At 43.2% G+C, this 26865-nt stretch overlaps 1 protein-coding gene across 4 annotated transcripts in view; it reads right to left on the reverse strand.

Moving 5' to 3' along the window:
- Positions 1–26865, reverse strand: part of LOC139471141 (calmodulin-binding transcription activator 2-like) — a 47751-nt gene that overhangs the window by 13198 nt on the left and 7688 nt on the right. For all 4 annotated transcript variants that reach the window (XM_071253402.1, XM_071253400.1, XM_071253401.1 and 1 more), the window contains exons 4-22: positions 18370–18461; positions 17277–17344; positions 15831–15966; positions 15183–15254; positions 14463–14601; positions 13580–13626; positions 11213–12373; positions 10670–10796; positions 10125–10259; positions 9159–9253; positions 8582–8766; positions 7036–7111; positions 5479–6199; positions 4237–4371; positions 2767–3004; positions 2464–2654; positions 1735–1883; positions 1052–1230; positions 584–646 (exon numbers count right to left, since the gene is read on the reverse strand). In XM_071253402.1, the coding sequence (XP_071109503.1) occupies positions 584–646; positions 1052–1230; positions 1735–1883; positions 2464–2654; positions 2767–3004; positions 4237–4371; positions 5479–6199; positions 7036–7111; positions 8582–8766; positions 9159–9253; positions 10125–10259; positions 10670–10796; positions 11213–12373; positions 13580–13626; positions 14463–14601; positions 15183–15254; positions 15831–15966; positions 17277–17344; positions 18370–18461 (4009 nt within the window). The remainder of the gene's footprint in view (positions 1–583; positions 647–1051; positions 1231–1734; positions 1884–2463; positions 2655–2766; positions 3005–4236; positions 4372–5478; positions 6200–7035; positions 7112–8581; positions 8767–9158; positions 9254–10124; positions 10260–10669; positions 10797–11212; positions 12374–13579; positions 13627–14462; positions 14602–15182; positions 15255–15830; positions 15967–17276; positions 17345–18369; positions 18462–26865) is intronic.

The raw sequence follows: 26865 nt of genomic DNA on the forward strand, positions 1-26865 counted from the left end.
ATCATATTACAATGTACAACAGTGCATATCAATGTACCACATTACTGCAACCAGTTGTGTCCTGTAGAACTTCAATCAGTTCAACTTATTTATGTTTGCCTCTGATCAAGTCGACATTCAGTTGTCATGAGAACCAATTGTGTTTATTTTGTTAGCCTGGGGTACTTCCTACTAAAGTAAGGTTCCAACTACAGTATTCGCCATAGTAAGCCCCCGACCAACTTCTAGACCTATCTGTTAGTAAGCTTTACAAGCACCCCAAGAAGAACAAAAATGACAGTGCCTTTTTTCTGGGGTATATGACATGATACCCAACAGAGAACAGCAGCTCAGAAGGGCTTTATAATTACAATGGAATTATTATTGACAAAGATTTAGTTTCATCAACATTTGAACTACAGCTCGATCTCAGTAACCTTTTGTGTTGTCTTAATAAGCACCCACACCCCAACCACCACCTATGTCCATTTTCTAAGCACCACGGAGCTTATTACAGGGAATACATTAGGTTCCAAGGGTATGTTATGTCAGTAAAGGGTACACTCCATCCCATGCCCGACATGGGCTGACATAAACAACCTACCTATCTGCTGCATCAGCGGACAACTGTCGACCCTCCTTCTCTGTCTTCCTCTGATAGTGAGACCTGAAACAAGGCACAGCAGCATGGTAATAATAATAATAATAATAATAATAATAATAATAATGTCCTGGCATGCCAAGGGAAACAACTTTTCACAGGACCTTAGACCACTGGGCTACCATAACAATCTGGGATTCAAACCATGACCAGCAGATCCTGGCATGCCAAGGGACACAACTTTTCACAGGACCTTAGACCAATGGGCTACCATAGCAATCTGGGATTCAAACGATGACCAGCAGATCCTGGCATGCCAAGGGACACAACTTTTCACAGGACCTTAGACCACTGGGCTACCATAGCAATCTGGGATTCAAACCATGACCAGCAGATCCTGGCATGCCAACGGACACAACTTTTCACAGGACCTTAGACCACTGGGCCACCCTACTGGAGGTTAAGACACACCTGTATCTCTGCTGGATGATCACGGACTGGTTGCGGCCCTTCTTCAGTCTCTCCGGTCCTTGTCGCTGCAGGCCAGCCGCAGGGTCTCGGTTCTTCTTGAGACGTTTCTGTGCGTAGTAACTCCGGAACTGATTCTGGATCAACACTGCTGCCTGGGTCATCTTCTTGAAGTATGCATACTGAAATATACAGAGTGAGTGAGTGAGTTGGGTTTAACGCTGCTTGGAGCAGTATTTTAGTTGTATCACTGAAAGTATGCCTAACATGGCAGAAACAATCAAGCAGGTGGAAGATGTTTCAGCAATGGTGAAGCCCATGGTGATGGCGCTAACAATCCCAGGATTACAGGGCTCTGGGATTCAATCCCATGACTTGGTTATCCTTGCACCTTGCACCATTTCTGCCATGTTGGACCAAAGTGCTACCTTCACCCCCGTAATGAGTGAGCAAGTCTTTGTTTAATGCCTCTTGAACAGTATTTCAGTTACCAAGATACCATGCCGCAGTTTCACCTGGCAGTCAGACACTCAGACACTGTGTACTCAGACACAGTAGATTCCAAGTCAACCTTTCATTCCCTTTATCACAGTTTATGTCAAGAGCCAGGCAGGGTAACATCTGTTAATGTCTTTTGTATGATGCCGCATACAAAGCGATACTTTGTGCCAGGAGTCTGCCAGTACCTGTTTGTATCGCCGATAGTAGCTCTGGATCAAGATGGCGGCTTCTATCTCCTTCTGTCGCTGCTGCTGCAGTTGTTGTTTATCCCGATACAGCCGATACGCATTCTGGATCACCTTGGCAGCCTCGTACAGCTTTCTCTGTTCCTGATCTGAATAGAGAGAAGGATACTTATGAAGTGGTAGAAGAAGATTATTGTTAAATAATTCCAGCCTTATCAGTGCGATGTCTTGACAACCAAGTCTGAATGACTAAGTCAGTGGTTGATATTATGATCATTATATAATCAGGGTACATTGTAACCATCCGATACTCATTTAATATGGAAGACTGGGGACCTACTCTGCCCTGGAATCTCTACAGAAAGACAGACAGTTTCAGTTTCATGTTGTTTAACGCCCCAATCAGCAATATTCCAGCCATATGACGGTGGTCTGTAAATGATAGAGTCTGGACCAGACAATTCAGTGATTGACATCATGAACATTTATCCATGCATTTGCTATACGATGACATGCATCAACAAAGTCAGCAAGCCTGACCACCCAATCCGGTTAGTCACCTCTTACAACAAGCATAGTCGCCTTTTACAGCAAGCATGGGTTGCTGAAGACCTCTTCTACACCGGATCTTCACGGGTCAGAAAGACAAACATGGGAGGCTGTGGACCTTCTCTGTCCTGGAATCTCCACAGGGGTTGGCAACAGTGTATAGGGAAGTGTGGACCCTACCTGAGAGTGTGAGTTGGGAAAAGTCCTTCTCCATGTACGTGGCTGGCGCGTTGAAGTACTCGGTGAAGTCAGCAGTGGTGGGGGGCGGGGAGTCCAGAGTGAAACTGTAGGAGCTGTAGGGGCTGTAGGGGCTGGGCAGACAGGTAGAGTCCGGGCTCAGGGACGAGGCAGGGGTGCCCAGGTCTGTGTACCTGCAATACAAAAGTCGGGAATACAGTGATGGGAGTGTTAGGTTGCTTTGTCATCATTCAAGTCACATCCAGTCCATGTATCATCATGTATCTGGCCTACAAGTGTGTATACCTGTACTCATCAAAGGCCAGACTATCTGTCATGGGTGTTGAGATTCCAGAATCATCCCCGAAGGATGAGGTGGGAGGTGAGCCTTGAGACGGGGCCGAGCTGTAGGACTCACTCCGCGCTCGACTGCTCACTCCACACTCTTCCTCCTTGGCAGGAGACAGCTTGATACGCTCCGGCATGGCTGCGATGATCTGGTTGGCGAGGGTTACCATTTGGTTCTTGCCTTCATGATCCCCACCTGGAACAATTTGGTACAGAATTTGTATAACGCCACACTCAGCAATACTCCAGGTATATGATGTCATCCTGTAAAGATCTGGACCCAGCAAACAATTTGGTACAGAATTTGTATAACGCCACACTCAGCAATACTCCAGGTAAAGATCTCGACCCGGCAAACCAGTGACTGATATTATGAGCAACATTTCACACCTTCGGTATGTTGACACACTTTCAACTAAGTCACCGATCCACTGTCAACTCTTTCAGCCAGTATAGGTGGCTGGGGACTACTTTTAACCTGGAACGTAATCGGGCGGTGGGGTAGCCTAGTGGTTAAAGTGGTGATCGTCACGCATTCCCCACATGGGTACAATGTGTGAAGCCCATTTCTAGTGTCCCCCGCCATGATATAGCTGGAATATTGCTACAAGCAGCGTACAACCATACTCACTCTCTCACTCACACACTGGAATGTCCCCCAGTCAGTGGATGAGGATTAATGACGTGGTCAGGTACATTAGTGCATCACATTGGGTTTTCCTCCCACATTAAGGTGACACGCCATGATATAACTGAAATACCATTGAAGGAGGTGTTAAAACCATACTCACACACTCACTCACTGGAATGTCCCCCAGTCAGTGGATGAGGATTAGGGGCGTGGTCAGGTACATTAGTCATATCTTGATTATTCAGTGTACTAAGAGAAAGGGTGACGGCACTTCTTAACAGAAGTTACAGTCACGGTTGGGTCCAGAGCACTTTACAATATCCTAGAACATTATGTGTTTTTAGATTTGTGTGTTTTTAGCCAGAAGTTTTTACATTTGGAACCAAAGGCTTTAGCCTATACTCAACAACACATACAAATATGAAAACATGATGTTTATCCCCTAATTATCACATCTCTCCAAGTTCAGCTAATACTGAGTGAGTTTAACACTGCTTTGAACAGCATTTCAGTCATATCAGGGAGTGTCAGCTTGATGTGGGAGGGAGCCCCAGGTGACAAAGGTCATAGATGTTTACCATGTTGGTGAAACCCAGGAGCATTGTTAAGGTGCTGACAAACCCAGGACCACAATAGGGCAAACCGGGATTCAAACCCACAATTACATATTTCTATCATAGACACCACCCTGCACAGAGTTCAGCTAAAACAATAGTCTTCCTTTAAGGCATAACATTTTTAGATTCAAAAGCAACTCATTATAGCATGGTGTTTATGTGTGTGTTATGGTGTCTAACCTTCACCAGAAGCTACAGCAGCGGCGGCGGCAGCAGCAGCAGCAGCAACAGCTGCCTTGTGTTCCGCCTCCTCGTCAGATGAGATCTTTTCTACATCAATGAAAGGGCTGTCACTCCGCACTGATGATACCTCATCTACAGAGGTACGGAGCTTGCATTATAGACATTACTCGTACAGACACTCAACACTGATTACACGACTAAAGAGCAGATCAAATTGCAAATACAAACATGGCAAATGAAACCTCATCCACAAGAAATGTTAAGAGTCAGTGAGGCTGGTTGGTTGGTTTGTTGTATAACGCCACACTCAGCAATATTCCCGCTATATGATGGCAGTCTGTAAATAATCGAGTCTGGACCAGACAATCCAGTGATTGATATCATGACAAATGAAACATTCATCCACAAGAAATGTTGAGAGTCAGTGAGGTTGGTTGGTTGGTTTGATGTATAACGCCACACTCAGCAATATTCCAGCTATATGATGGCAGTCTGTAAATAATCGAGTCTGACCAGACAATCCAGTGATTGATATCATGACAAATGAAACATTCATCCACAAGAAATGTTGAGAGTCAGTGAGGTTGGTTGGTTGGTTTGTTGTATAACGCCGCACTCAGCAATATTCCAGCTATATGACAGCAGTCTGTAAATAATCATGTCTGGACCAGACAATCCAGTGATTGACAACATGAGGAATCAATGAAGGACATGCAGAGAAACAGGCTGATGGCCTCATCCATGTACAACATGTTTCATCAGCTCTTGCTGAAATTATAGCAGATATATTTATACTATAACCATTAAATGTGTCATTGAAACTAACACAAACTTCAAGATCATTTCTGTGGCCTTACTTAAGGTATTTTTGAAATGACACAAAAATTCGATCATTATCAAGCTTTTAAATCCTGTTACCCCCATGAAGATCCGGGTTAAAATGGTTTTCAGCAAACAATGTTTGTCGACAGAAGTGACTGACAGGATCAGACTTGCTGACTTGGTTGATGCACGTCCTCATATCCCAATTGCATTGATTGAAGTTCATTATGTCAATCACTGGTTTGTCTGGTCCAATGCTTACTTATAGACCATCGCCATACGGCTGGAATATTGCTGAGTGAGGCATTAAACAACAAACAGAATAACAAAAACTGGCAAAATCATGATTCCTGGTTAATTTTCAAGCTGATCAATATCTGCCACATTGCAACACTGTCATACTCCTATTCAACTGACCTGTGTCCATCTGCATGAGGAGACCATCCGTCTCCTTCCCAGACTCCGTCGCTATGGTGTTGAGCAAAGACTCGGTCTGCATGAGAATATCTGGCGATGCCAGATCACGTTGAGCAACTGGTAGCAAGGCAGAGTCCGTCACTGCACTGATTGGATGATCACCAACCAATGACAGATGTGGCTCAGAATTGGCCTCCCGAATTGGCTTCTGAAAAGCGTCATGTTGGGGCGAGGTCTGGTCGTTTGTCGCCCCACTCGGCAATATATCCACCGAATAGCGTTTGCTAAGTTGGCGATGACAGGTGCCAATGACTTGTTCACTGAGTCGCCGGACGAGCTTGGAATCCCCTGGGTAGGGAGGGGGAGGAGGTATGTCGATGTGAAGGTTTTCCTGCTTCTCATCACAAATGTTTTTGTGAGAACTGGGGAATATATGGCAAGGAGTTGCTGACAGGTCACACGCAGTGATAGAGTCCGAGGTTGTGAAAGAAGAAGTTGCGCCAGCAAATGATGCTGTGGATGTGCATGGGGGGAAAGGGGGCGGGGCTTGCAGACGAGCTTGCTCCAACTGCTCGATTTGATTGGCAAGGTTGTGATGTCCCTTGCTTCGGGCAACGGTGAGCGGGAGACGTCCATCCTTGTTACAGATGCTGAGTGGCCCCGTGTTGATATGATACAGCGTCAGTGAAGCATCAATATTTCCTCTTGCACATGCCCACATCTGAAACAGACCAGTGTGAAAGTAAGCAAGAAAGTAAAGGGGTTTTCAGCCCCGTTCCACAAAGCGATCTTAGCACTCAGGTGATCGTACCTCCCATTCAGGCTTACGACAGTTGCAGAGCTAAGATTGTTGGTGGCAAAGCCATCATGTTAAAGTTTAAAGACTGTAGGATTCCTACACTGATTACAGAAGACAACTGAAACATTCCACCCTCCCGTCATTCATTTCAACAAACTACCAGTGAGTACATCTATATGGTCAGCCATGTATCAATACCCTGATTACAACTTGCAAAGTACCATCAAACTTTAGCAGACAAGCTGAGTCCCAAAGCATTCAACACTGACATCAGGAACAAACTAGGCTATGAGAGATTGCCTTGCCAAACAACTCCCACATCTGGTAGCCTTTCACGATCGTAACATGTGCAATTGTATCTTTACAACAGTGAGTGAGTGAGTATGGTTTAATGACGCTTTTAGCAATATTTCAGCAATATCACGGCGGGGGACACTAGAAATGGGCTTCAAACATTGTATCCATGTGGGGAATCGAATCAGGGCCTTCGGCATGACAAGCGAACACTCTAACCACGAGGCTACCCCACCGCCCCCATAACCAAATCAAAATGAACTGGGAAATTTTGTATTCTCATTCGGGAATTTTTACAGTTGCTGCCAACTTGGTGCCAAATATCGAAATGTGAGCAGGTCTAGATCAATTCCTGCTTATGATCAAGATAATGCTGCAGTAATTAGCTTCTTTGTTCATCGTGAGCAGGTCTAGATCAATTCCTGCTTATGATCAAGATAATGCTGCAGTATTTAGCTTCTCACCAATGGAGTACAGGCATGGTTGTCCACACTGTGAGCATCAACTTCATATTCTAAAACTAAATTGGAGATGTGAGATCTGTCAAAGAAAGAGAAAACAGTATTATGACTATGTCAAACAATCAATCCTTGTAGGGACCTGGGTAAGAACAGGTCCCCAGCACTTCATCATCATCAGTCAGTCAGTAGGTCAGTCAGTCAGTCAGTCAGTCAGTCTCCGACCGTCCGTCCGTCAGTCAGTCAGTCAGTCAGTCTCCGACCGTCCGTCCGTCAGTCAGTCAGTCAGTCAGTCAGTCTCCGACCGTCCGTCCGTCAGTCAGTCAGTCAGTCAGTCTCCGACCGTCTGTCCGTCAGTCAGTCAGTCAGTAGTTCAGTCAGTCAGTCAGTCAGTCAGTCAGTCAGTAGTTCAGTCAGTCAGTCAGTCAGTCAATCAGTCAGTCAGTCTCCGACCGTCTGTCCGTCAGTCAGTCAGTCAGTAGTTCAGTCAGTCAGTCAGTCAGTCAGTCAGTCTCTGACCGTCTGTCCGTCAGTCAGTCAGTCAGTCTCCGTCCGTCAGTCAGTCAGTAGTTCAGTCAGTAGTTCAGTCAGTCAGTCATTCAGTCAGTCTCCGTCCGTCAGTCAGTCAGTCAGTCTCCGACCGTCTGTCTGTCAGTCAGTCAGTCAGTCAGTCTCCGTCCGTCAGTCAGTCAGTAGTTCAGTCAGTCAGTCAGTCAGTCAGTCAGTCAGTCTCCGTCCGTCAGTCAGTCAGTAGTTCAGTCAGTCAGTCAGTCAGTCAGTCAGTCAGTCTCCGTCCGTCAGTCAGTCAGTAGTTCAGTCAGTCAGTCAGTCTCCGACCGTCTGTCCGTCAGTCAGTCAGTCAGTCTCCGTCAGTCAGTTTCCGTCAGTCAGTCAGTCAGTCAGTCAGTCAGTCAGTCTCCGACCGTCTGTCCGTCAGTCAGTCAGTCTCCAACCGTCTGTCCGTCAGTCAGTCAGTCAGGCTCCGTCAGTCAGGCTCAGTCAGTCAGTCAGTCAGTCAGTCAGTCAGTCAGTCAGTCAGTCAGTCCGTCCGTCCGTCCGTCCGTCCGTCAGTCAGTAGGTCAGTCAGTCAGTCAGAACCAAGGACACATAAAACAGCAATGTTCTCACTATATCATGGCAGCCTGTGAATATTCGTGTCTTGCCCAGCTTACCAGAGGCCAGTAGCACAACCAACAACCCACAGCATCGGGTTATGATAGAACACAATCAGTCAGCTCACACGCTGTAACTACCTGACCCTCATTGAAGTTGTCTCTTACAACAAGGAAGGGTACGAGGCACCCATTATTTGCTGAATTATGTTCTGGGGACTTACAAAGAACCAATTCTAAATACATGTTTGTTATTTTTCATTCAAATATTCAATCTCCTTGTTGGAAATCAAGCATGGAAGAAAAGGGGTCCCAGTGATAACTACTGCCAAGTTAAAGCTTTAAGGAGAGCCAGGATTCAAACACTATGGAAGCAAACCTCAAGGACACCATGGCTCCCATTAATTTCCAACACTGATTCCTGTACTGGTGCTACCCACCTCCACCTAACAAGTGAGCTGATGAGTTTGGCATAGCCAAGGGCCGCCGCAAGATGAAGTAAAGTCAGTCCGCCATGGCCAGCCTTGGGGTAAGTCTCTAGTTTCTGCCACGGTCGACCAGCCAGGTGCTCCACATACTGCACAAGACGACACTCGGTGTTCTCATGGTCAACATTCAGGTCATGCTGGAATAGTGCACAACAAACAAAGTCACAACACTCGTCTCACTCCGGGACAGATTCCCGTTTCAAACTTACATCTACATGTATTCTGATACTGTTAAATAGCTGTGTGAAGTAAGGATTTAACTTGTTCCCATCTTAAAGGGAGCCTAGACTCGAGCCAATTGTCAGTCCCAGCAAACTGTTTTTAGAGCAAGCATTTGAGGTAAGAAAGTTCACCTGCTTGTCAAGGAAAGCTCACCTGTTTGTCAAGGAAAGCTCACCTGTTTGTCAAGGAAAGCTCACCTGTTTGTCAAGGAAAGCTCACCTGCTTGTCAAGGAAAGCTCACCTGCTTCTCAAGAAAAGCTCACCTGTTTCTCAAGAAAAGCTCACCTGTTTCTCAAGGAAAGCTCACCTGCTTGTCAAGGAAAGTTGTGTTCTTGTCAGCCGGCATGAGCCTCTTCTCCAGTTGTTCCAACCTCTCCACCAGCAGCAGTTTCATCTCCGTCGCTGAAACAAAAAAATAGCAAACATTAACACACTTCTGCAGCTGTACTGAGATTGTGAGGCAATACGCGATGTTGCAGCAGTTTCATCTCCGTCGCTGAAACAAAAACATAGCAAACATTAACACACTTCTACAGCTGTACTGAGATTGTGAGGCAATACGCGATGGTGCAGCAGTATCATAATGGCATACAAACAGCGAGTGGGTTGGGTTTAACGCCACTTTCTAGATACTGGTATTCAGTTACTTCACAGATTCCAGGGGGACCTGGGGTAGCCGAGTGGTTAAAGTGTTGCTGGCCACACTAAGACCCAGGTTTGATTCTCCACATGAAGCCCATTTCTGGTGTCCCCCCACGGAATATTGCTGAAAGCGGTGTAAAACCCAACTCACTCACTCACTCAAAGCCCAATGTGAGGCAGGTCACAAGACACATGGCATCAGGGGAACACCGTGAGCACAGGCAGAATAATGTGGCTGAATCTAGGACTGGAACCTTGAATCAGCTCAGGGGACACAACTCTGCAAACTGAGTGAGTTAGTTGGAGTTTACACCACAACTGGCACTATTCCAGCAATATAAGGGTGATATCAGCAATGGGTAGGACACATTGTACCAGGCTGGGGAACAGACCTTGGGCTTCTGATTACTGAGCAAACGCTTCAAAGCAGCCCTTTATTGCCACATTGCAAACTGAACTGTGACACCTTAGACAAATGAACCCCCAGTGTTCCAAAATCAGTGTTCAAAACAAAAGGGGGGCCTCTGGTACTTGAATCTTTTGACTTCTAATATGAGGAAAATCAAAAGTCCCCTTGACTGTCAGGCTTAATTTCCAGCACTGCAAAATATACTGAGGTACAACTACTCACAATCCATTGAGAACCATTCGTTGTGAGCTGACTGCGAGCTGTGCTTCTCCCGAGCCTTGTACTCGAACACCTCACTGTTGGAGATGACAAACCCATCATTGGCCACCTGCAGCGTCACCAGGCCGGCGTCATGTGCTGCAAGACATCAGCATCATATGGCATCAACGTTCCACGCAATCAGGGTATATTAACATGCAATCAACCCATTCAATGAGTCTGGCCACCTTTGATTTAAGCTGCCTCTTACGACCAGCATAGGTTGCTGGTGTGTGTGTGTGTGTGTGTGTGTGTGTGTGAGTGTGTGTTTGTTGTTTAACACCACTCAGCAATATTCCAGCTGTACGACTGCGGCCTGTAAACAATCAAGTCTGGGCCGACAATCCAGTGACTGATATCATCATCAACAATCCATGCCATTGTGGTACGATGACATGCATCAACCAAGTCAACAAGTCTGACCATCCAAGTCGCCTCTGGCAACCAGCATAGGTTGCTGGAGACCCATCCTAACCCAGAATCCCCCTTTAGAAGTGTCAGATACTGACCTGGAGTGAAGCACCGGAGAACCCCTGCCTGTACAAGTGTAGCAGGCACCGTCTTACTGTTGAACACAACAGAGTAGGACGTGGACGTGGAGAACCATGGGCCTGTCACCAGGATCTTTGTGCCACCCTTCAAACATACAACAACACTCAATAACATCTCATCAGTCACTGCCAACACTATCACAGGCATGTCAACCCTAATCATGCTGATTATTGATTATTGATTATTGATGATAGATAATTTAACAACGTTTGGGACATACAGTAAAATATGTTTAAAACGAACACGGTTATAATCAACTAAAATCAGTGGCCCCTTTGAGTTCGTTATAACCGTCGTTTACTGTACACCTCACAGCTACCTCAATGTACTTGCTCTCAAATCCTAAACTAAAACACATCCCGGTAAGATTACTCAGAAGTGGATTTATCATATCTGTCAGCGAGTGAGTTTGGTTTTTACACCGCTTGGAACAGTATTTCAATATTATCACAGAGAGTCAGCTTGGTTTGGGTGGATACGTGAAACTCTATGCCCCTCACATCTGTGTAGCACCAGTCAGGGGAGAAGTCTGTGATGACGCCCTGAGAGAAGCTGCTGTCTGTGTCAGTCTGTGAGTGAGTGTTGTCTGCTGTCTGCGTGTCTGACGTAGCAGACGTCGATGTTGTAGATTGATGCGACTCTGCCCGTTGCTGCTGTGATTGTTGAGCTTGTTGGTTGCTGAGGCAGTTAGCACAATTGATGAGCGGGACAGAAGTCGGCATTCCGCCACTTGACGTCCCGAGACTTGCATTTGTGTCGGGCAAATCAGGACAGTCGTAAAGTTCGGGCAAGTCGAGAAGATAATCAAGATTGAGATCAGTACTGGGAAATGAGGAAAAGCTGCCATCAAGAGTATCACAATTATCAGTCCCCGAATTATCTTTCACTAGTGTTCCCACAGTGTGCGAGCAGTCCCCGCGAATGAGCGAGTCTAATGTATTGTGGAGATTTCGCTGAGTATCTGAGATTGTAGCTGACATTTGATCGAGAATAAGATCCTTCGAATCCTGCTGGGTGCCTGCCAGCTCCAACAAAGCATCACTTGCAATATTCATCGGAACGGGAGACTTTCTGTTCGAGTCATGCGCATGGAGATTGTGAATATGTTGTGACAATTTATCATCCTGCTTGACACCAGCAAGCACTTGGGGAATGGTTTGGAGTATCTGAGGCTGAGGGAAACGCCCCTGCGTGTCCAGGGTTGCCGCGGTGATGGTGTGAATGGGCGTGGTGAGAGAGTTGTTGATGATGGAGATGGGTGATGTGTTATGTCCGCTGACAAAGATCAGACCGTTACTGCCGTGGAGACTTGCTAGGTTTAGAATGAGAGGAGCAGGAGCTGCAGCTGTGTGGTTCAAGTCTTGAGTGGAGTTGGACGAGGGGGCCGTAGTGGGCGTGATCACCACCTGGCTGGTGTGAAGCTCGGGAGTGGGCGGGGCTACCGACTGGGTGGCGCTGCGTTGGGTGTGGCGCTGCAACATGGACACTAGGCGATTGTGTGCCAGGCTGGCTGTGTTTGGAGGTGATGAGTCCTTGGTGCATTTGGAATGAGGAAAGTTTTTGTCACAGGAAGGAGTGCATTTGTGGGGTTTGGCTTTGCCTGATTTGTCCTGCCGAAGGTTAATCAACTGTTGAACAAAGTCTTCAATTGTTTCTTCAACCTGCAAGAAAAGCAACAATATTGATACCATGCAATACAACATTTTCTAGGAATATCAACCCTTAGTGATCAATTAACACAACGTCAACACAACACTAGTGATTAGACATCAGTTTGTTACTGGCAAACTGAATATCTGACCAGTTCTTGTTTCATCCCCTTAATGCCAATCACCAGGGTAACCGGCAGGGTAACAACAAGTACCATCTCAAGTACACTCAGATACAGCATACCGACTCTGAGCCCACCAGTCCTTGTTTCATTCCTTTCATGTCGAGTGCCAAGCAGGGTAACAACAAGTACCATCTCAAGTACACTCAGATACAGCATACTGACTCTGAGCCCACCAGTCCTTGTTTCATTCCTTTAATGCCGAGTGCCAGGCAGGGTAACAACAAGTACCATCTCAAGTACACTCAGATACAGCATACTGACTCTGAGACCACCAGTCCTTGTTTCATTCCTTTAATGCCGAGTGCTAGGCAAGGAAACAACAAGTACCATCTCAAGTACACTCAGATACAGCATACTGACTCTGAGCCAACCAGTCCGTGTTTCATTCCTTTGATGCCGAGTGCCAGGCAGGGTAACAACAAGTACCATCTCAAGTACACTCAGATACAGGATACTGACTCTGACCACAGAGGAAGTGCACAGTGAGTGGTATAGTCTCAGACTGGAGCTTAGGGAGAATTGCTCAGTTGGGTTTAACACCTCGTTCAACAGTATTTCAGTTATATTACGGCATGTCACCTTAATGTGGGAGGAAAACCCAAAGTGATGCAGGTCTTAGTGAGTATGGTTTTATGACGCGTTTAGCAATATTCCAGCAATATCACGACGAGGGACACCAGAAATGTGCTTCAAACATTGTACCCATGTCGGGAATCGAACCCCGGTCTTCGGTGTGACGAGCGAATGCTTTAACCACCAGACTACCCGGCCGCCCTGATGCAGGTCTTAAGATGTTCACCACTTTAGTGGAAGCCATAAACGTGTGGACAAACCTAGAAACATAATCAGAGTGAATCCAGGATTCAAACCAATGATCATAGGTTCCAGGCAAGCCCAAGGGACGCAACTCTGCACGGTATATGTAGTGCCTTGGACTACTGGACCACCCATGCCTGTGATGTTAATCAGTAGTTCTGGGAATCAGTCAAGTCCTGACAGTAATTACTCTCGTCATCCAGATGAATGCACTCACCATGTGTTCTTGCTCAGGACCAAGATCCACTCTCCTGCCACACGCCACTACAAGAGACATATTTACAGCTTCATTTCTCAGGAGTATGACTGTTGTTACTACAATATCAACATCTATACAAGGAATACAACAATGTCTTAAACTTTTAATTCTTTCTGTCAGTTTCTGACATCAACAATTGAACTCATGTAAGCTTCCAACATCAGACAATGTCTGACATTGTGTCACCAGTGGGTTGCATATTAAATGCCCAAATTATTTCCCTTAGTATCTCCCAGTTTCACAAAGATTGAAATAGTTCCTGGGATACCTGGTATTTTTTTCTTCTACTTCTTTTAGTATTATGACGTAGCATTCATAGAATATGCATCAGAATTTGTAACTATGTTTATTGGCATATACGCTAGGCGTGGTGCCTCAGTTTGGATCTTACCCTATATAAACCAAGTTGTTTTTCAGAGTCTTGCAATGAACACACAAATAAACAATACACTCTTTCACTGCTTCAAAACATAGTCCAGGGTAACTAACTAATCTTTGTTTCTACTAGTCTGTACAAATGATCTGCTTTACAATTGCCATAGTAACCACGGCAGTCAACAATAGGAAATGAGTCCTTCCTGAAGTTTATCAGTCTTCGACTAAGGGCTAACATTTCAATTAGAACTGGTCTTCAGCAACCCAGATTAACAGGTGCTCCGACTCGCTGACTTGCTTGATGCATGTCACTGTATCCCAAATGCTTAGATTGATGCTCATGATGTCAAACACTGGATTGTCTGGTCCAGATTTGATTATTTTCAGTTTGACATCATACAGCTGGAACATTGATGAGTGTGGTGTTAAACAAGAAAGCTAATTCCGAAGCCCTCTGTCAACTCACACATCGGCCTGAGCTGATCAACAAGTTCCTCCTTGGTCCATTCTTTCTTCTCCATGTCGTACGATAAAACAGGAATGCTCAGTTTGGTGTTGTCAGGGTAGGGGACATTCAGGTAGTGGACAAGAACGATGTCAGGATTCTGAAACAGGGCAGGCCATACTTACAGCTGTATATTATTGCCATAGGTACAATATATCACAAATTGTCCATTTCAATAACTAATACAGGTGTGTGGGTTGCGAAACATAATGTAATGTGAGTGTCTTTCCAAAAGTCAACTTTCCCTTACGTCTTTTGAGATACAATCAAGCATGCTCTTTCTTCCAAGATTTCAAAGAGCGTCATACCACTCTTGCTCAGAAGTTGTTTGATCAAGGTTACAACATTCAAGGCCTCAGTAAAGCTTTCATCAGTGACAAAAATGATGTCTGATGCAATTACCTATTTTGACTTACACCATATCTTCCTGTATTTTTTCAGGTAAACACTTGACTTGTCTTTGCATGTATTGGTGACGGGAGCCACCTGTGGGGCAGGATACGCTCACCTTTTTGCGAAACATGGTATCATCACTCTTTGATAGTGATTCATAAACACATGCTCATGACATAGTCGGAATGGTACAATCGACTCTGCTTTTGGCAGAGATTTCTGGTGGACATGGAAAGGGACCTGTCACTATTATTTACTGCACAGTAAGCAACTACACATTACACCCACCTGGAGCAACCAATAACAGCGTCTATGGAAAGTAGGGAGGATCGCCGAGTGCACGTATGAGCCATAGATACACTGAAAACAAACACAATCAGGACTCAATCAATTGAATATCAACAAATTATTCAAGTGTCCACCAACACTAAACATTTAATTGTTTGCTTGTTGATTAATGCATGACGGCAGTCTGTAAATAATCGAGTCTGGACCAGATAATCCAGTGACTGACATCATGATCTACGCAATGGGAATTCGAAGACATGCATCAACCAAGCCAGACTTGATTATTTACAGACAATAAGGTAAGAACTTAACTGTGAAGCTTTACTGACCCGGGTGTAGATAAAATGCCCTTGTAATGTTAAAACAATGGGGAAATTAGGAAATTTGTACAAGCACACATGAATTTGTACTAGCCCACAGGAATTTGTACAAGCACACAGGAATTTGTACTAGCCCACAGGAATTTGTACTAGCACACAGGAATTTGTACTAGCCCACAGGCATTTGTAGTAGCCCTGGGTTAGTGGGAAAGTGGGCTAGTATTAATCTCCAACCCTGATGTATCAGACACCTGTCATACAGATAGAATATTGCAGAGTGGGGCGTGAAGCCAGAGTGACAGCACAACGCGCCAGTAGTTCCCCTCACCTCCACCCCCTGCACTTTGAGCTTCATGTGATCCTCCCTGATGGTCTTGCCATCGCGCCGCTTCTTCCAGCAGTAGCCGTCCTTGCGGTACCTCACCTTGTTCCGACTGTACAACAGCATGGAGCCACTCGGAGGCCTGAAACCATGAACCAATGCTGAACAACCATCCACATTCCACTTGCCCTTCCCACACTTCACTTGACACATGCTAGCAGTCCAGCATTAATGTAACACTAATCAAAATTGGCCCTTCTAATGCTAATCAATGGCCCTTCCAAAATTTCACCTGTCTCAAGTTGGCATACCATTTTTAACACTAATGCCTGGCTCTTCAAACATGTAACATGTGTAAAGTTGGCACACAATCTCTAACACTAATCACTGGGCCTTCTAAATTTCACTAATATAAAGTTGCCCACACCATTTCTAACACTAATCATTGCCAGGCCCTTCCAAAATATCACTGTTTCAACCTAGCAAGCCAGTGTTGATTTTCTAATGACTGGCTCATCCAAACTTCTTTTTGGATCAGGCTAGCAGACCAGTGTTAATTTCTAATGTCCTTCCAAAAAATGTTCATTTGCATCAGGTTTGAAAACCAGCGTTAATTTCTAATACTAATGACTCAAACTCAGGAAAGCATTTTAGCATTTAGTTCAAACCCAGCTAGCTGTAACAAACTTCATTACTTTCAAAAAGACGATGAGGGTTAATGTCCAACATTATTTACTTGCCCTTTTAATTTGAACTTGCCTCAGACTAGCAGACTAGTGTCAATTTGTGACATTAATCATGTTAATCACTGGCCTAAGGTTAATGCTCAGTTTACTGGATTTTGTTTGTTTGTTGTTTAACGCCGCACTCAGCAATATTCCAGCTATATGACGGCGGTCTGTAAAATAATCGAGTCTGGACAAGACAATCCAGTGATTGACATCATGAGCATCGATCCACGCAATTGAGACCGATGACATGTATCAACCAAGTCAGCGAGCCTGACCACCCGATCCTGTTAGTCGCCTGTTACGGCAAGTATGGGTTGCTGAAGACCAATTCTACCCCGGAATCTTCACGGGTAGAACAGTTTACTGGAATGCTTGTAAGTTGGAACAATATGTATTGGAATCCTTTCATCATTTCCATTAAATAAATGAATATTAAAAAAATATAATGACTATGTTTTAGCATCAAGGGACATGACAATTCCAACCACAAACTCTCTCCTTTCCATTCATACTGAAAATCCATCTCTTCACCGTGACATTTAATACGACATCAAATAAAATGAGCCTCTGTCAAGCCATATTGCAAGCCATATTGCATGCAGATTATACACTGTTATGAGGAATTTACATATAGACAATCATTATTCACCTTTTTTTCTAATACATTGTGCATCATAGATAGAACTATTTCACTGCACCAAGTAGCACACATTGACCATACCTGATTTTGAGTTCTCTGATCTGCCATTCTTTGTGACGATCGAATGCTATCAGCACAGATGCTATCTCCTGAAACCAAATTGTCATTGTTAAAGTCACAAAGTCCTCCCTTGATTATTATTTAGTGCCAAGTTAAGGGAGGTGGATGGTCTCCTCAATCTCCAAATTCAACAGAATTATCACGACAGGGTTAAGACAAGGACCACTAAGGTCTTGACATCCATGCTGAGTTTTGAACACTGATTCAGCTCAAAGAAACTTATTTCCATATGGACACAGTATGTATTGTACATTTTGGTGTTCCATCATGTCTATTCTTGACAATATCATAACACTGTTGATTCCAATAAAAAGGAATGAATTTTCAGAGAAACTTTATTTCCATATGACACATGTATTGTAAATTATGATCCATATAAGAATTTTATTCTTGACAATATCATAACACTGTCCATTTTAGAATCTTTCTCGTTGAAAAACTATAATGCCTCCATTAGATTTAAAAAGCTGCTACAAACACATCAGATCAGAATAACAAGATAGTTTTGATATTGAACTTACAAAATAAACCAAAACAAACAGATAGTTACAGACAATGATAGACTATGACAGTATGATCATGTTCACTAAAATACCACACTGTATTTCCTCTAATAAAGTTAGCACTGACCTCACTGGTGTTCACTAAAATACCACACTGTATTTCCTCTAATAAAGTTAGCACTGACCTCACTGGTGTTCACTAAAATACCACACTGTATTTCCTCTTATAAAGTTAGCACTGAACTCACTGGTGTTCACTAAAATACCACACTGTATTTCCTCTAATAAAGTTAGCACTGAACCCACCATGCTCACTGGTGTTCACTAAAATACCACACTGAATTTCCTCTAATAAAGTTAGCACTGACCTCACTGGTGTTCACTAAAATACCACACTGTATTTCCTATATTAAAGTTAGCACTGACCTCATTGATCATTGGTGACCACTGAAGTACTGACCATGATGACTCTATTACAATTAGAAAAAGCACTGACCTCATTGGTATTCCTCTACCGTATTTCCTCTAATAAAACAAGCACAAGCACTGACCTCATTGGTGTTCCAGCGAGGTCTGAGAGAAGGGAACTCTGAGGCCGGAGGGATATTCGTCAGCTGATGAGGCAGAGTTATCTTGGAGTTTTCTGTCAAAGAAAAACATTGTCAAAGTTTTGCTGGACATTAGAGAAAGTGAAAGAGTTATTATTGTTTTCTGTTGTTTTTTTGCTGCATCAGCAACATTCCAGCCATCATGGCAGCTTGTATAAATCAAGTCTGGGCTGGACAAAACAGTTCTTGAAAGCATCAGCAACATTCCACTTCGTGGCAGGGGATACTAGATCCTAAGCGCCATATTGGGCAAGTACACTCTAAAGGTGTTTGATGGAGACTGGCATAAGTCATCATGGTAATAATTGGCAGTAAAGCTTAACGTCATCACATTACACATGTTACACAACATGGCTGCTCAAGCTTTTCTTTATTTGCTGTCTAACACGGCAGCTAAAACTGGATGTCTGTGAATATTCAGGTCTGAGCCCCAATGATGATGACAGTGACCTTGAACTTTGAGTGGAACAAATGAGAAGAGTTGGTGAACCACCACTGATAACAACCGTTCAAAATTGTTTGTCATTCCTGTAACTACCCCAAAACTGTACATTTGTGTGTGTATGTAAACATTATGTAGAATACCAGCAGCTAGAAAGCAGCGTTAGAAATTGGTACTAGTCCTATAGTCCTTACCAAACTGCCCAATAGTAAAGGTATCCTAAGGACTAGTTGAAATTGGCCCATTTTGGGGGTTTTGCTCTGTGTTATCATTATAAGGACTAGTGGACTAACTAAAGGTTTGTTTCTAACCCTGGAAAGCCTCTCAAATGTGTAGCAACATCATGATAAAGAAAACTAGATCAATTCTGCCAAACACATTGACATGATTAAGTAGCATGTTTATAGAGATATTTCACATTTTCTTTTATACTTTCAAACAAGCCTCATGTAATCAGATGATATATAATAAGTCTCTGAGCATCACAATGATTTCAACACATATTCAACATTTGTTCCAGATACATAGACATCTTGTCATCAAACATACATACTGATAGATAAAAGAAGTCACTGAAATGACACATTTCTAAATCATATTATATTGTATTAATTTATAATATTGAAATATCTCTTAAAGTCTTTCATTGCTCGAATTCCTTTGACATTGTTTGCAATCAAGCATGAGTGAGTTGGGTTTAACGCCGCTTTTAACAGTAATCCAGTTATATCGTAGCGTGTCAGCTTGATGTGGGAGGAAAGCCCGAAGTGATGCAGATCTCAGATGTTTACCACTTCAGTGAATCCCACTAGCACGTGTATGGTGCTAACAAACCTAGAAACATAATCGGGGCGACAATCAAGCATGAAAATCAAGGGGTTCTTGTTACAACACAATTTAGGGGGGCCAGAATCTTTAAAAGAATGCTTTAACTCATTTCTCAACATTCCTTTATGCCAGTTTACCAGGGTCACATGGTAGAAATAAAACTACAAGCTCTCGCAGTCAGTATTTAACATGACTCAAAAACTTGATAATGACAAACACTCAAAAGAAACTAATTATAGCAATTTGGCTACCACAAGATTAATGATCAATCATATATCTGTCACTGTTGAACGACATCCAAAAAAGATCCTTTTACAGAAATCATACACAATATCAATACAGTCTCATCAAGGTATCAAAAACTAGTGCCACAGGTCTGAAGATCACTTGGATAAATTTCAACAGTTCCAGATGAACACTTATCACTTTTACAATATGGCTACCAAGGACTTCCTGGACAAATTGGGGTGCAATCATTGATGGAAGCATCAGCTTCATTGGTCCAGTGGTTTCTGAATGTTTGATTTTTACCATGTTTACAGTGCAAGGAAATGCATGTTGTCGGTTTGCTGTTTAAAGTCACACTAACCAGTATTCCAGTGATGTGAGTGAGTGAGTATGGTTTTAACACCTCTTTCAATGGTATTTCAGTTATATCACGGCGTGTCACCTTAATGTGGGAGGAAAACCCAATGTGATGCAATTATGTACCTGACCATGCCATTAATCCTCATCCACTGACTGGGGGACATTCCAGTGTGTGAGTGAGTATGGTTTTACGACGCGTTTAGCAATATTCCAGCAATATCATGGCAGGGGACACTAGAAATGGACTTCACACATTGTACCCATGTTTGGAATCGAACCCAGACATGTGTATGACCCACCAGATGCCAGACAAGTGTATGACACACATGATGCCCGACAAGTGTATGACACACCTGATGCCAGTCAAGTGTATGACCCACCAGATGCCAGACAAGTGTATGACCCACCTGATGCCAGACAAGTGTATGACACACCTGATGCTAGACACTTGTATGACACACCTGATGCCAGACAAGTGTATGACACACCTGATGCCAGACAAGTGTATGACACACCAGATGCCAGACACTTGTATGACACACCTGATGCCAGACAAGTGTATGACACACATGATGCCAGACAAGTGTATGACCCACCAGATGCCAGACACTTGTATGACACACCTGACGCCAGTCAAGTGTATGACACACCAGATGCCAGACAAGTGTATGACACACATGATGCCAGACATATGTATGACCCACCAGATGCCAGACACTTGTATGACACACCTGATGCCAGACAAGTGTATGACACACCTGATGCCAGACAAGTGTATGACACACCAGATGCCAGTCAAGTGTATGACACATCTGATGCCAGTCAAGTGTATGACACACCTGATGCTAGACTCTTGTATGACACACCTGATGCCAGACAAGTGTATGACACACATGATGCCAGACATGTGTATGACACACCAGATGCCATACAAGTGTATGACACACATGATGCCAGACAAGTGTATGACACACCTGATGCTAGACACTTGTATGACACACCTGATGCCAGACAAGTGTATGACACACATGGTGCCAGACGCTTGTATGACCCACCTGATGCCAGACAAGTGTATGACACACCAGATGCCAGACAAGTGTATGACACACCTGATGCTAGACACTTGTATGACACACATGATGCCAGACACTTGTATGACACAAATGATGCCAGTCAAGTGTATGACACACCTGATGCCAGACAAGTGTATGACACACATGATGCCAGAGAAGTGTATGACACACCAGATGCCAGACAAGTGTATGACACACCAGATGCCAGAGAAGTGTATGACACACCTGATGCCAGACACTTGTATGACACACCTGATGCCAGACAAGTGTATGACACACCTGATGCCAGACAAGTGTATGACACACCTGATGCTAGACACTTGTATGACACACATGATGCCAGACAAGTGTATGACACACATGATGCCAGTCAAGTGTATGACACACCTGATGCCAGACACTTGTATGACACACATGATGCCAGACAAGTGTATGACACACCTGATGCCAGACATGTGTATGACACACCTGATGCCAGACAAGTGTATGACACACCTGATGCTAGACAAGTGTATGATACACCTGATGCCAGACAAGTGTATGACACACCTGATGCTAGACACTTGTATGACACACCTGATGCCAGACAAGTGTATGACACACCTGATGCCAGACAAGTGTATGACACACCTGATGCCAGACAAGTATATGATACACCAGATGCCAGACAAGTGTATGACACACCTGATGCCAGACAAGTGTATGACACACATGATGCCAGACAAGTATATGATACACCAGATGCCAGACAAGTGTATGACACATCTGATGCCAGACAAGTGTATGACACACCAGATGCCAGTCAAGTGTATGACACACCAGATGCCAGACAAGTGTATGACACACCTGATGCCAGACAAGTGTATGACACACCTGATGCCAGACAAGTATATGATACACCAGATGCCAGACAAGTGTATGACACACATGATGCCAGACAAGTGTATGACACACCAGATGCCAGACAAGTGTATGACACACCTGATGCCACACAAGTGTATGACACACCAGATGCCAGACAAGTGTATGACACACCAGATGCCAGACAAGTGTATGACACACCAGATGCCAGACAAGTGTATGACACACCAGATGCCAGACAAGGGTATGACACACCAGATGCCAGACAAGTGTATGACACACCAGATGCCAGACAAGTGTATGACACACCAGATGCCAGACGAACAGGCCATGACCAGTGATGACAAGCTCTCTTTAACTTTCATACAGGTGAGCTAAATAATCCAATAACTGTCTTGGCATATGGTATACATGTATATTAAATCAGAAGTATGACATGTGAATTCCATGTTTGCATTGATGACCCAACAGCTTGGATGTATGTCTACTTTGAGATATTCACAAGAACGAAAAACTTCCAAAGGGAAAGCGCAAGTCTGAAGTTTGCATCAATGGTCAGAGTGTGCGAAAGCCTTAAATGATTTACACCGATAATGTTGCACATTGTAAAACACCTTTAGGCTTACAGCCAAATCAACTATACATGTTTCCCTACAGCCAAGGCTATTGGCTGGCTGCCAAGTTGTCAAGCTCTCAATGGAGTATCAAAATCCTGATTAAACCGCTGGCTCAGCTAATCCGATACATGAGTTTTTTTTGTGTATGTTGTGTTTCTATTGATCGTCTGTCTATTGTTGATCAAATTGGCAACAGCTTCAATATTCAGATTAGTTTTCAACACATAATTTAGCCATGGTAAACATCAACCTTCTACAAACCATTGTGAATGATGCTATACCCACTGGATGCTGGGGTGGGGGTTAAATTAAAACATTAGGGATGGTTGCTTGGCAATAAATTGTTTCAAAGTAGGTTTTACTGAAAATTAATTATTTAGGAAAGGTTAATAATGCTTGGGTTGGCACCTAGACTCACTTTATCACCCTATCAAGTCTGCGACTTAGGCCACAAAGTCCGAAGCCCAAGCTTGTTTAAATAGTCTGAGTGCAAGTGAAGGCCGATTGTAATGCAGGTGTTAGATGCTCGCCACTTTGGGAAGCCCTTGAGCATGGATATGGTGCTGACAAACCCAGAAACATGATCATGGTGAACTGAGATTCTACCCATGATGCAACTCTGCACAGCAAATTGTGGCACCTTAAACAACAGGGCCAGCCATGCCCTCATATCAATCTGAAACCATGGTAACGATATGCCCTTACACAGCCTTTTTGGCTTTCAATATCATCGATGTGGTAATTCACTAAATTATTAGTTAATTTTTACTGTCTATCAAGCCTGGGTGAATCTTGCTCATTATTCCTTACTTTCATAATCTCATTAAAATCAGATCTTAGTGCTCGCTACTGCTACACACAGATCTGAGGACATCCCATTACCCAATGTCCGTGACCTTTCATCCAACCAATCAGAGCATTGCTTACAAGATCGCAAAAGTGAAAGTCCAAATGTGCTTTCTACTCATGAAACCTTTGATTTGACGGAGATTGTTACATTTGTTACCATGACATCCATATGTGAGATCTATACGTCATGAAACAAGAGTCAACAGAAGATAAGAAATCCCCCCGGCCCCCACAAATTCGAAAGAACAAATCATCTGACTGTTGCTTTAAGTCCAACATGATGAGAGAATTTCTATGTAATCTGCCTGTCTATATACAAGAGTAGTTATTGAGCTATCCAAACAATACCATGGAATTGGGATTCAAAACTTTGTATTTCTATGTCAGGTACACACCACTATGAACAGAGTCAAAATCAAACTTGTTGCCATGGAAACGGAAAATAATAATTCTAAACACCCCTAAGTAGCAAACGGCACCATTTGGCAACCTGGTCTTTGAGTGTAGCACAGTTTCAACAAAGAATACCTATTAGTTTAGAGACAAACCAGGACAAACACACCACTATGAACAGAGTCAAAGTCAAATGCGTTGCCATTGAAACAGGAAAAACTAATATTTTTTTAATTTCTAAATAGAAAAAGGCACGACTTCAGCCCTTGATAAAAAATGTTGAACAGTTGGACATGGAACCATGGAAACAGAAAAATCAAATTTAAAAAAAACTCCTAAACAGCAAAAGGCACCACTTCTGCCCTTGGTTAATACATGTCCCAGGTTTGGATGAAAAGTCTTTCACAGTTTTCAAGTGAAACAACACCTACCCCTCCAAGTCTAAGTCCAAATGGTTTCCATAGAAATCGAAAAAATTAAAATGCCAAAAATCCAAAAATAGCAAAAGGCACCACTTTAGGATCTGTTTGAAATATCTGCCAATTTTTGTTGAAAGATATTGAAAGTTTTTTTAGTTGTGCTCAGGAAACGAAATCCATCCCACCTTTAGTGTCTATGTCCAAACTGTCTTCATGGAAATCGAGAAAAAAAAAAGAAGCCAAAAAGCCATAAATAGCAAAAGGCACCACTTCAGGGCCTGTTTGATATATTCAGCGTTCCCGTTAACCGGTAATTACCAGTTTTGTACCGGTAAAATTAAACTTGGACTGATAATTCCTGTGACTGCCAGTCCCCGTGGACCGGCAAATAAAGTACCTAATAAATCTTTGTTGTCGGTGATATTCGTACAAGTACATTTTTCAAACAAAGTCAGCTTGTCTGTTACCATGGTTACCATCAGGGTTTCCCCTTGTCTATTTCTAGGTTAAATATCTATTTGTCGCAACTTTGTCTGGAAATATTAAAAAAGACAGAGAGAAAATTGTGACTGAAGTTTGTGTGAATGACTTAGAGATCTAAAGATTTGTTACTTATCAACCATCTTTGCACTGAACATGATGTTGAGAGAATTAAAACCAAATAATTTACATATGTTTGTTTTTTTGTTGAAAGTTGGGACTTGCAAAAATTAGGGGGACTGGTACATTTTAGTAACATGTATGTGGAACAGCTATGGAGTCCGACATAACAACAGTTTAGTATTTTCAAACAGCCAATTGGAGGTGAACCCATGGTCCAGTGACAAGTTCCGGTCTCTGTCTACTGTCCAGACATTGCAGTAACAATGATATCTCCCAGACATTGATCATATAAGGTGTACCAAGGGTAAATCTTTCATTTCATGCATTTGCATGATGTTTCAATGACTTAAATCTTGCTATGGCTGTCAACTGGGCCTCTTTAAGGGTATTATATTCAATAGGGCGAATAGTATGTAGTGTTTAGCGTTCACTGTTAGGATTTGGTTTTAGTAAGTCAGAGTGATCTCTTGCCTCTGAAGTTTTTTGAGGGGCCAATTTCCATATTCCATTAAAGTATTTCAGATTCTTTCTGACATGCTAGAAGAATGGTTTGATGTCTCGGTGCTACCATGAGTGAGTGTGGTCTTACAACATTTTTAGCAATATTCCAGCAATATCACAGCAGGGGACACCAGAAATGGGCTTCACACATTGTACCCATGTCAGGAATCGAACCTGGGTATTCGGCGTGACGAGCAGATGCCTTAACCACTAGGCTACCCGACCGCCCCGTATAACAGCAGAGCAGCCTCCACAAACAACTAAAGGTATCCTGACAGGTATTGGAGTGAGGTCATTGCTTCCCAGACAGGTCAGGATATGAGCACAGCCTGTAACTGACAAATGGCCTGTAGTCTATCAACATCCTGGACAGGGAGTACCCTGTGTCAACAGTTGTCGGGAGAGATACTCAAGCTGAAGGGTTATCACAATCTAAGGGAGTGCGGTTATCTGTCAATGATGAAGGCAAGGTCAAGGTCAAATGTCAGGACATGCGCCAGTGTCAGACAGGGTCAGACCTTAACCATTGAACTTTTACAATCTGCTTAAACATAAAAATAACGATGTGAACGATGTTCAAATTTCATTTGGACCAAACGTAAAATTTAAAATTCATTGTACAATGAACATGATGAAGTATATTTATATCTTTGTCACACACTTAATATTTTAATGATTGCCAAAAAGTCTCTAGTCATTCCCTTTGATGATGCAATACAACTCCATAACATTAAAAGCGTCAAGTTTTCATATACATACGCATGACATATTTATAATCATGATAATGTATAATTTTACAACATTACTATTGAAATATTGTATTGCAACAAAACATCTCCGTACAAGTACAACTGCAGAGTTTATTAAAAGATCCACAAAATGATTACCCACAGTATACTGTAAATCCTGAAATTTATGCCAAACATGTGAGAGTCGCTTGCATTTATAAAGTGAGGCGTATTTATCTCGACATATCTCGACAGTCTATTGTCATGTCCGGTGAATCGTGACTTGTGTGATGATACGATACACGATACGTTTCCTTTCTGTATCAATACAAGATGACACACTTGCTGAAATAAATTACTTACCAGTCATTAAATGAGCCCTGGCGTTCTTGTCTGTCAGATATCGCAAAATGTGGTGTAATTAGCATTTCAAGTTCTCTACTAAAAATAGCCACAACGAACATGATCTACAGCTAGCTTTTCACTGCTCTTAAATATTAATTGTCAAGAAGTTTCCATGTGATTTGACGTAAATAT

The sequence above is a fragment of the Haliotis cracherodii genome, unplaced genomic scaffold (genome assembly GCF_022045235.1).
Source record: "Haliotis cracherodii isolate W230 unplaced genomic scaffold, xgHalCrac1.p SCAF_22, whole genome shotgun sequence".
NCBI lineage: Eukaryota > Metazoa > Mollusca > Gastropoda > Lepetellida > Haliotidae > Haliotis > Haliotis cracherodii.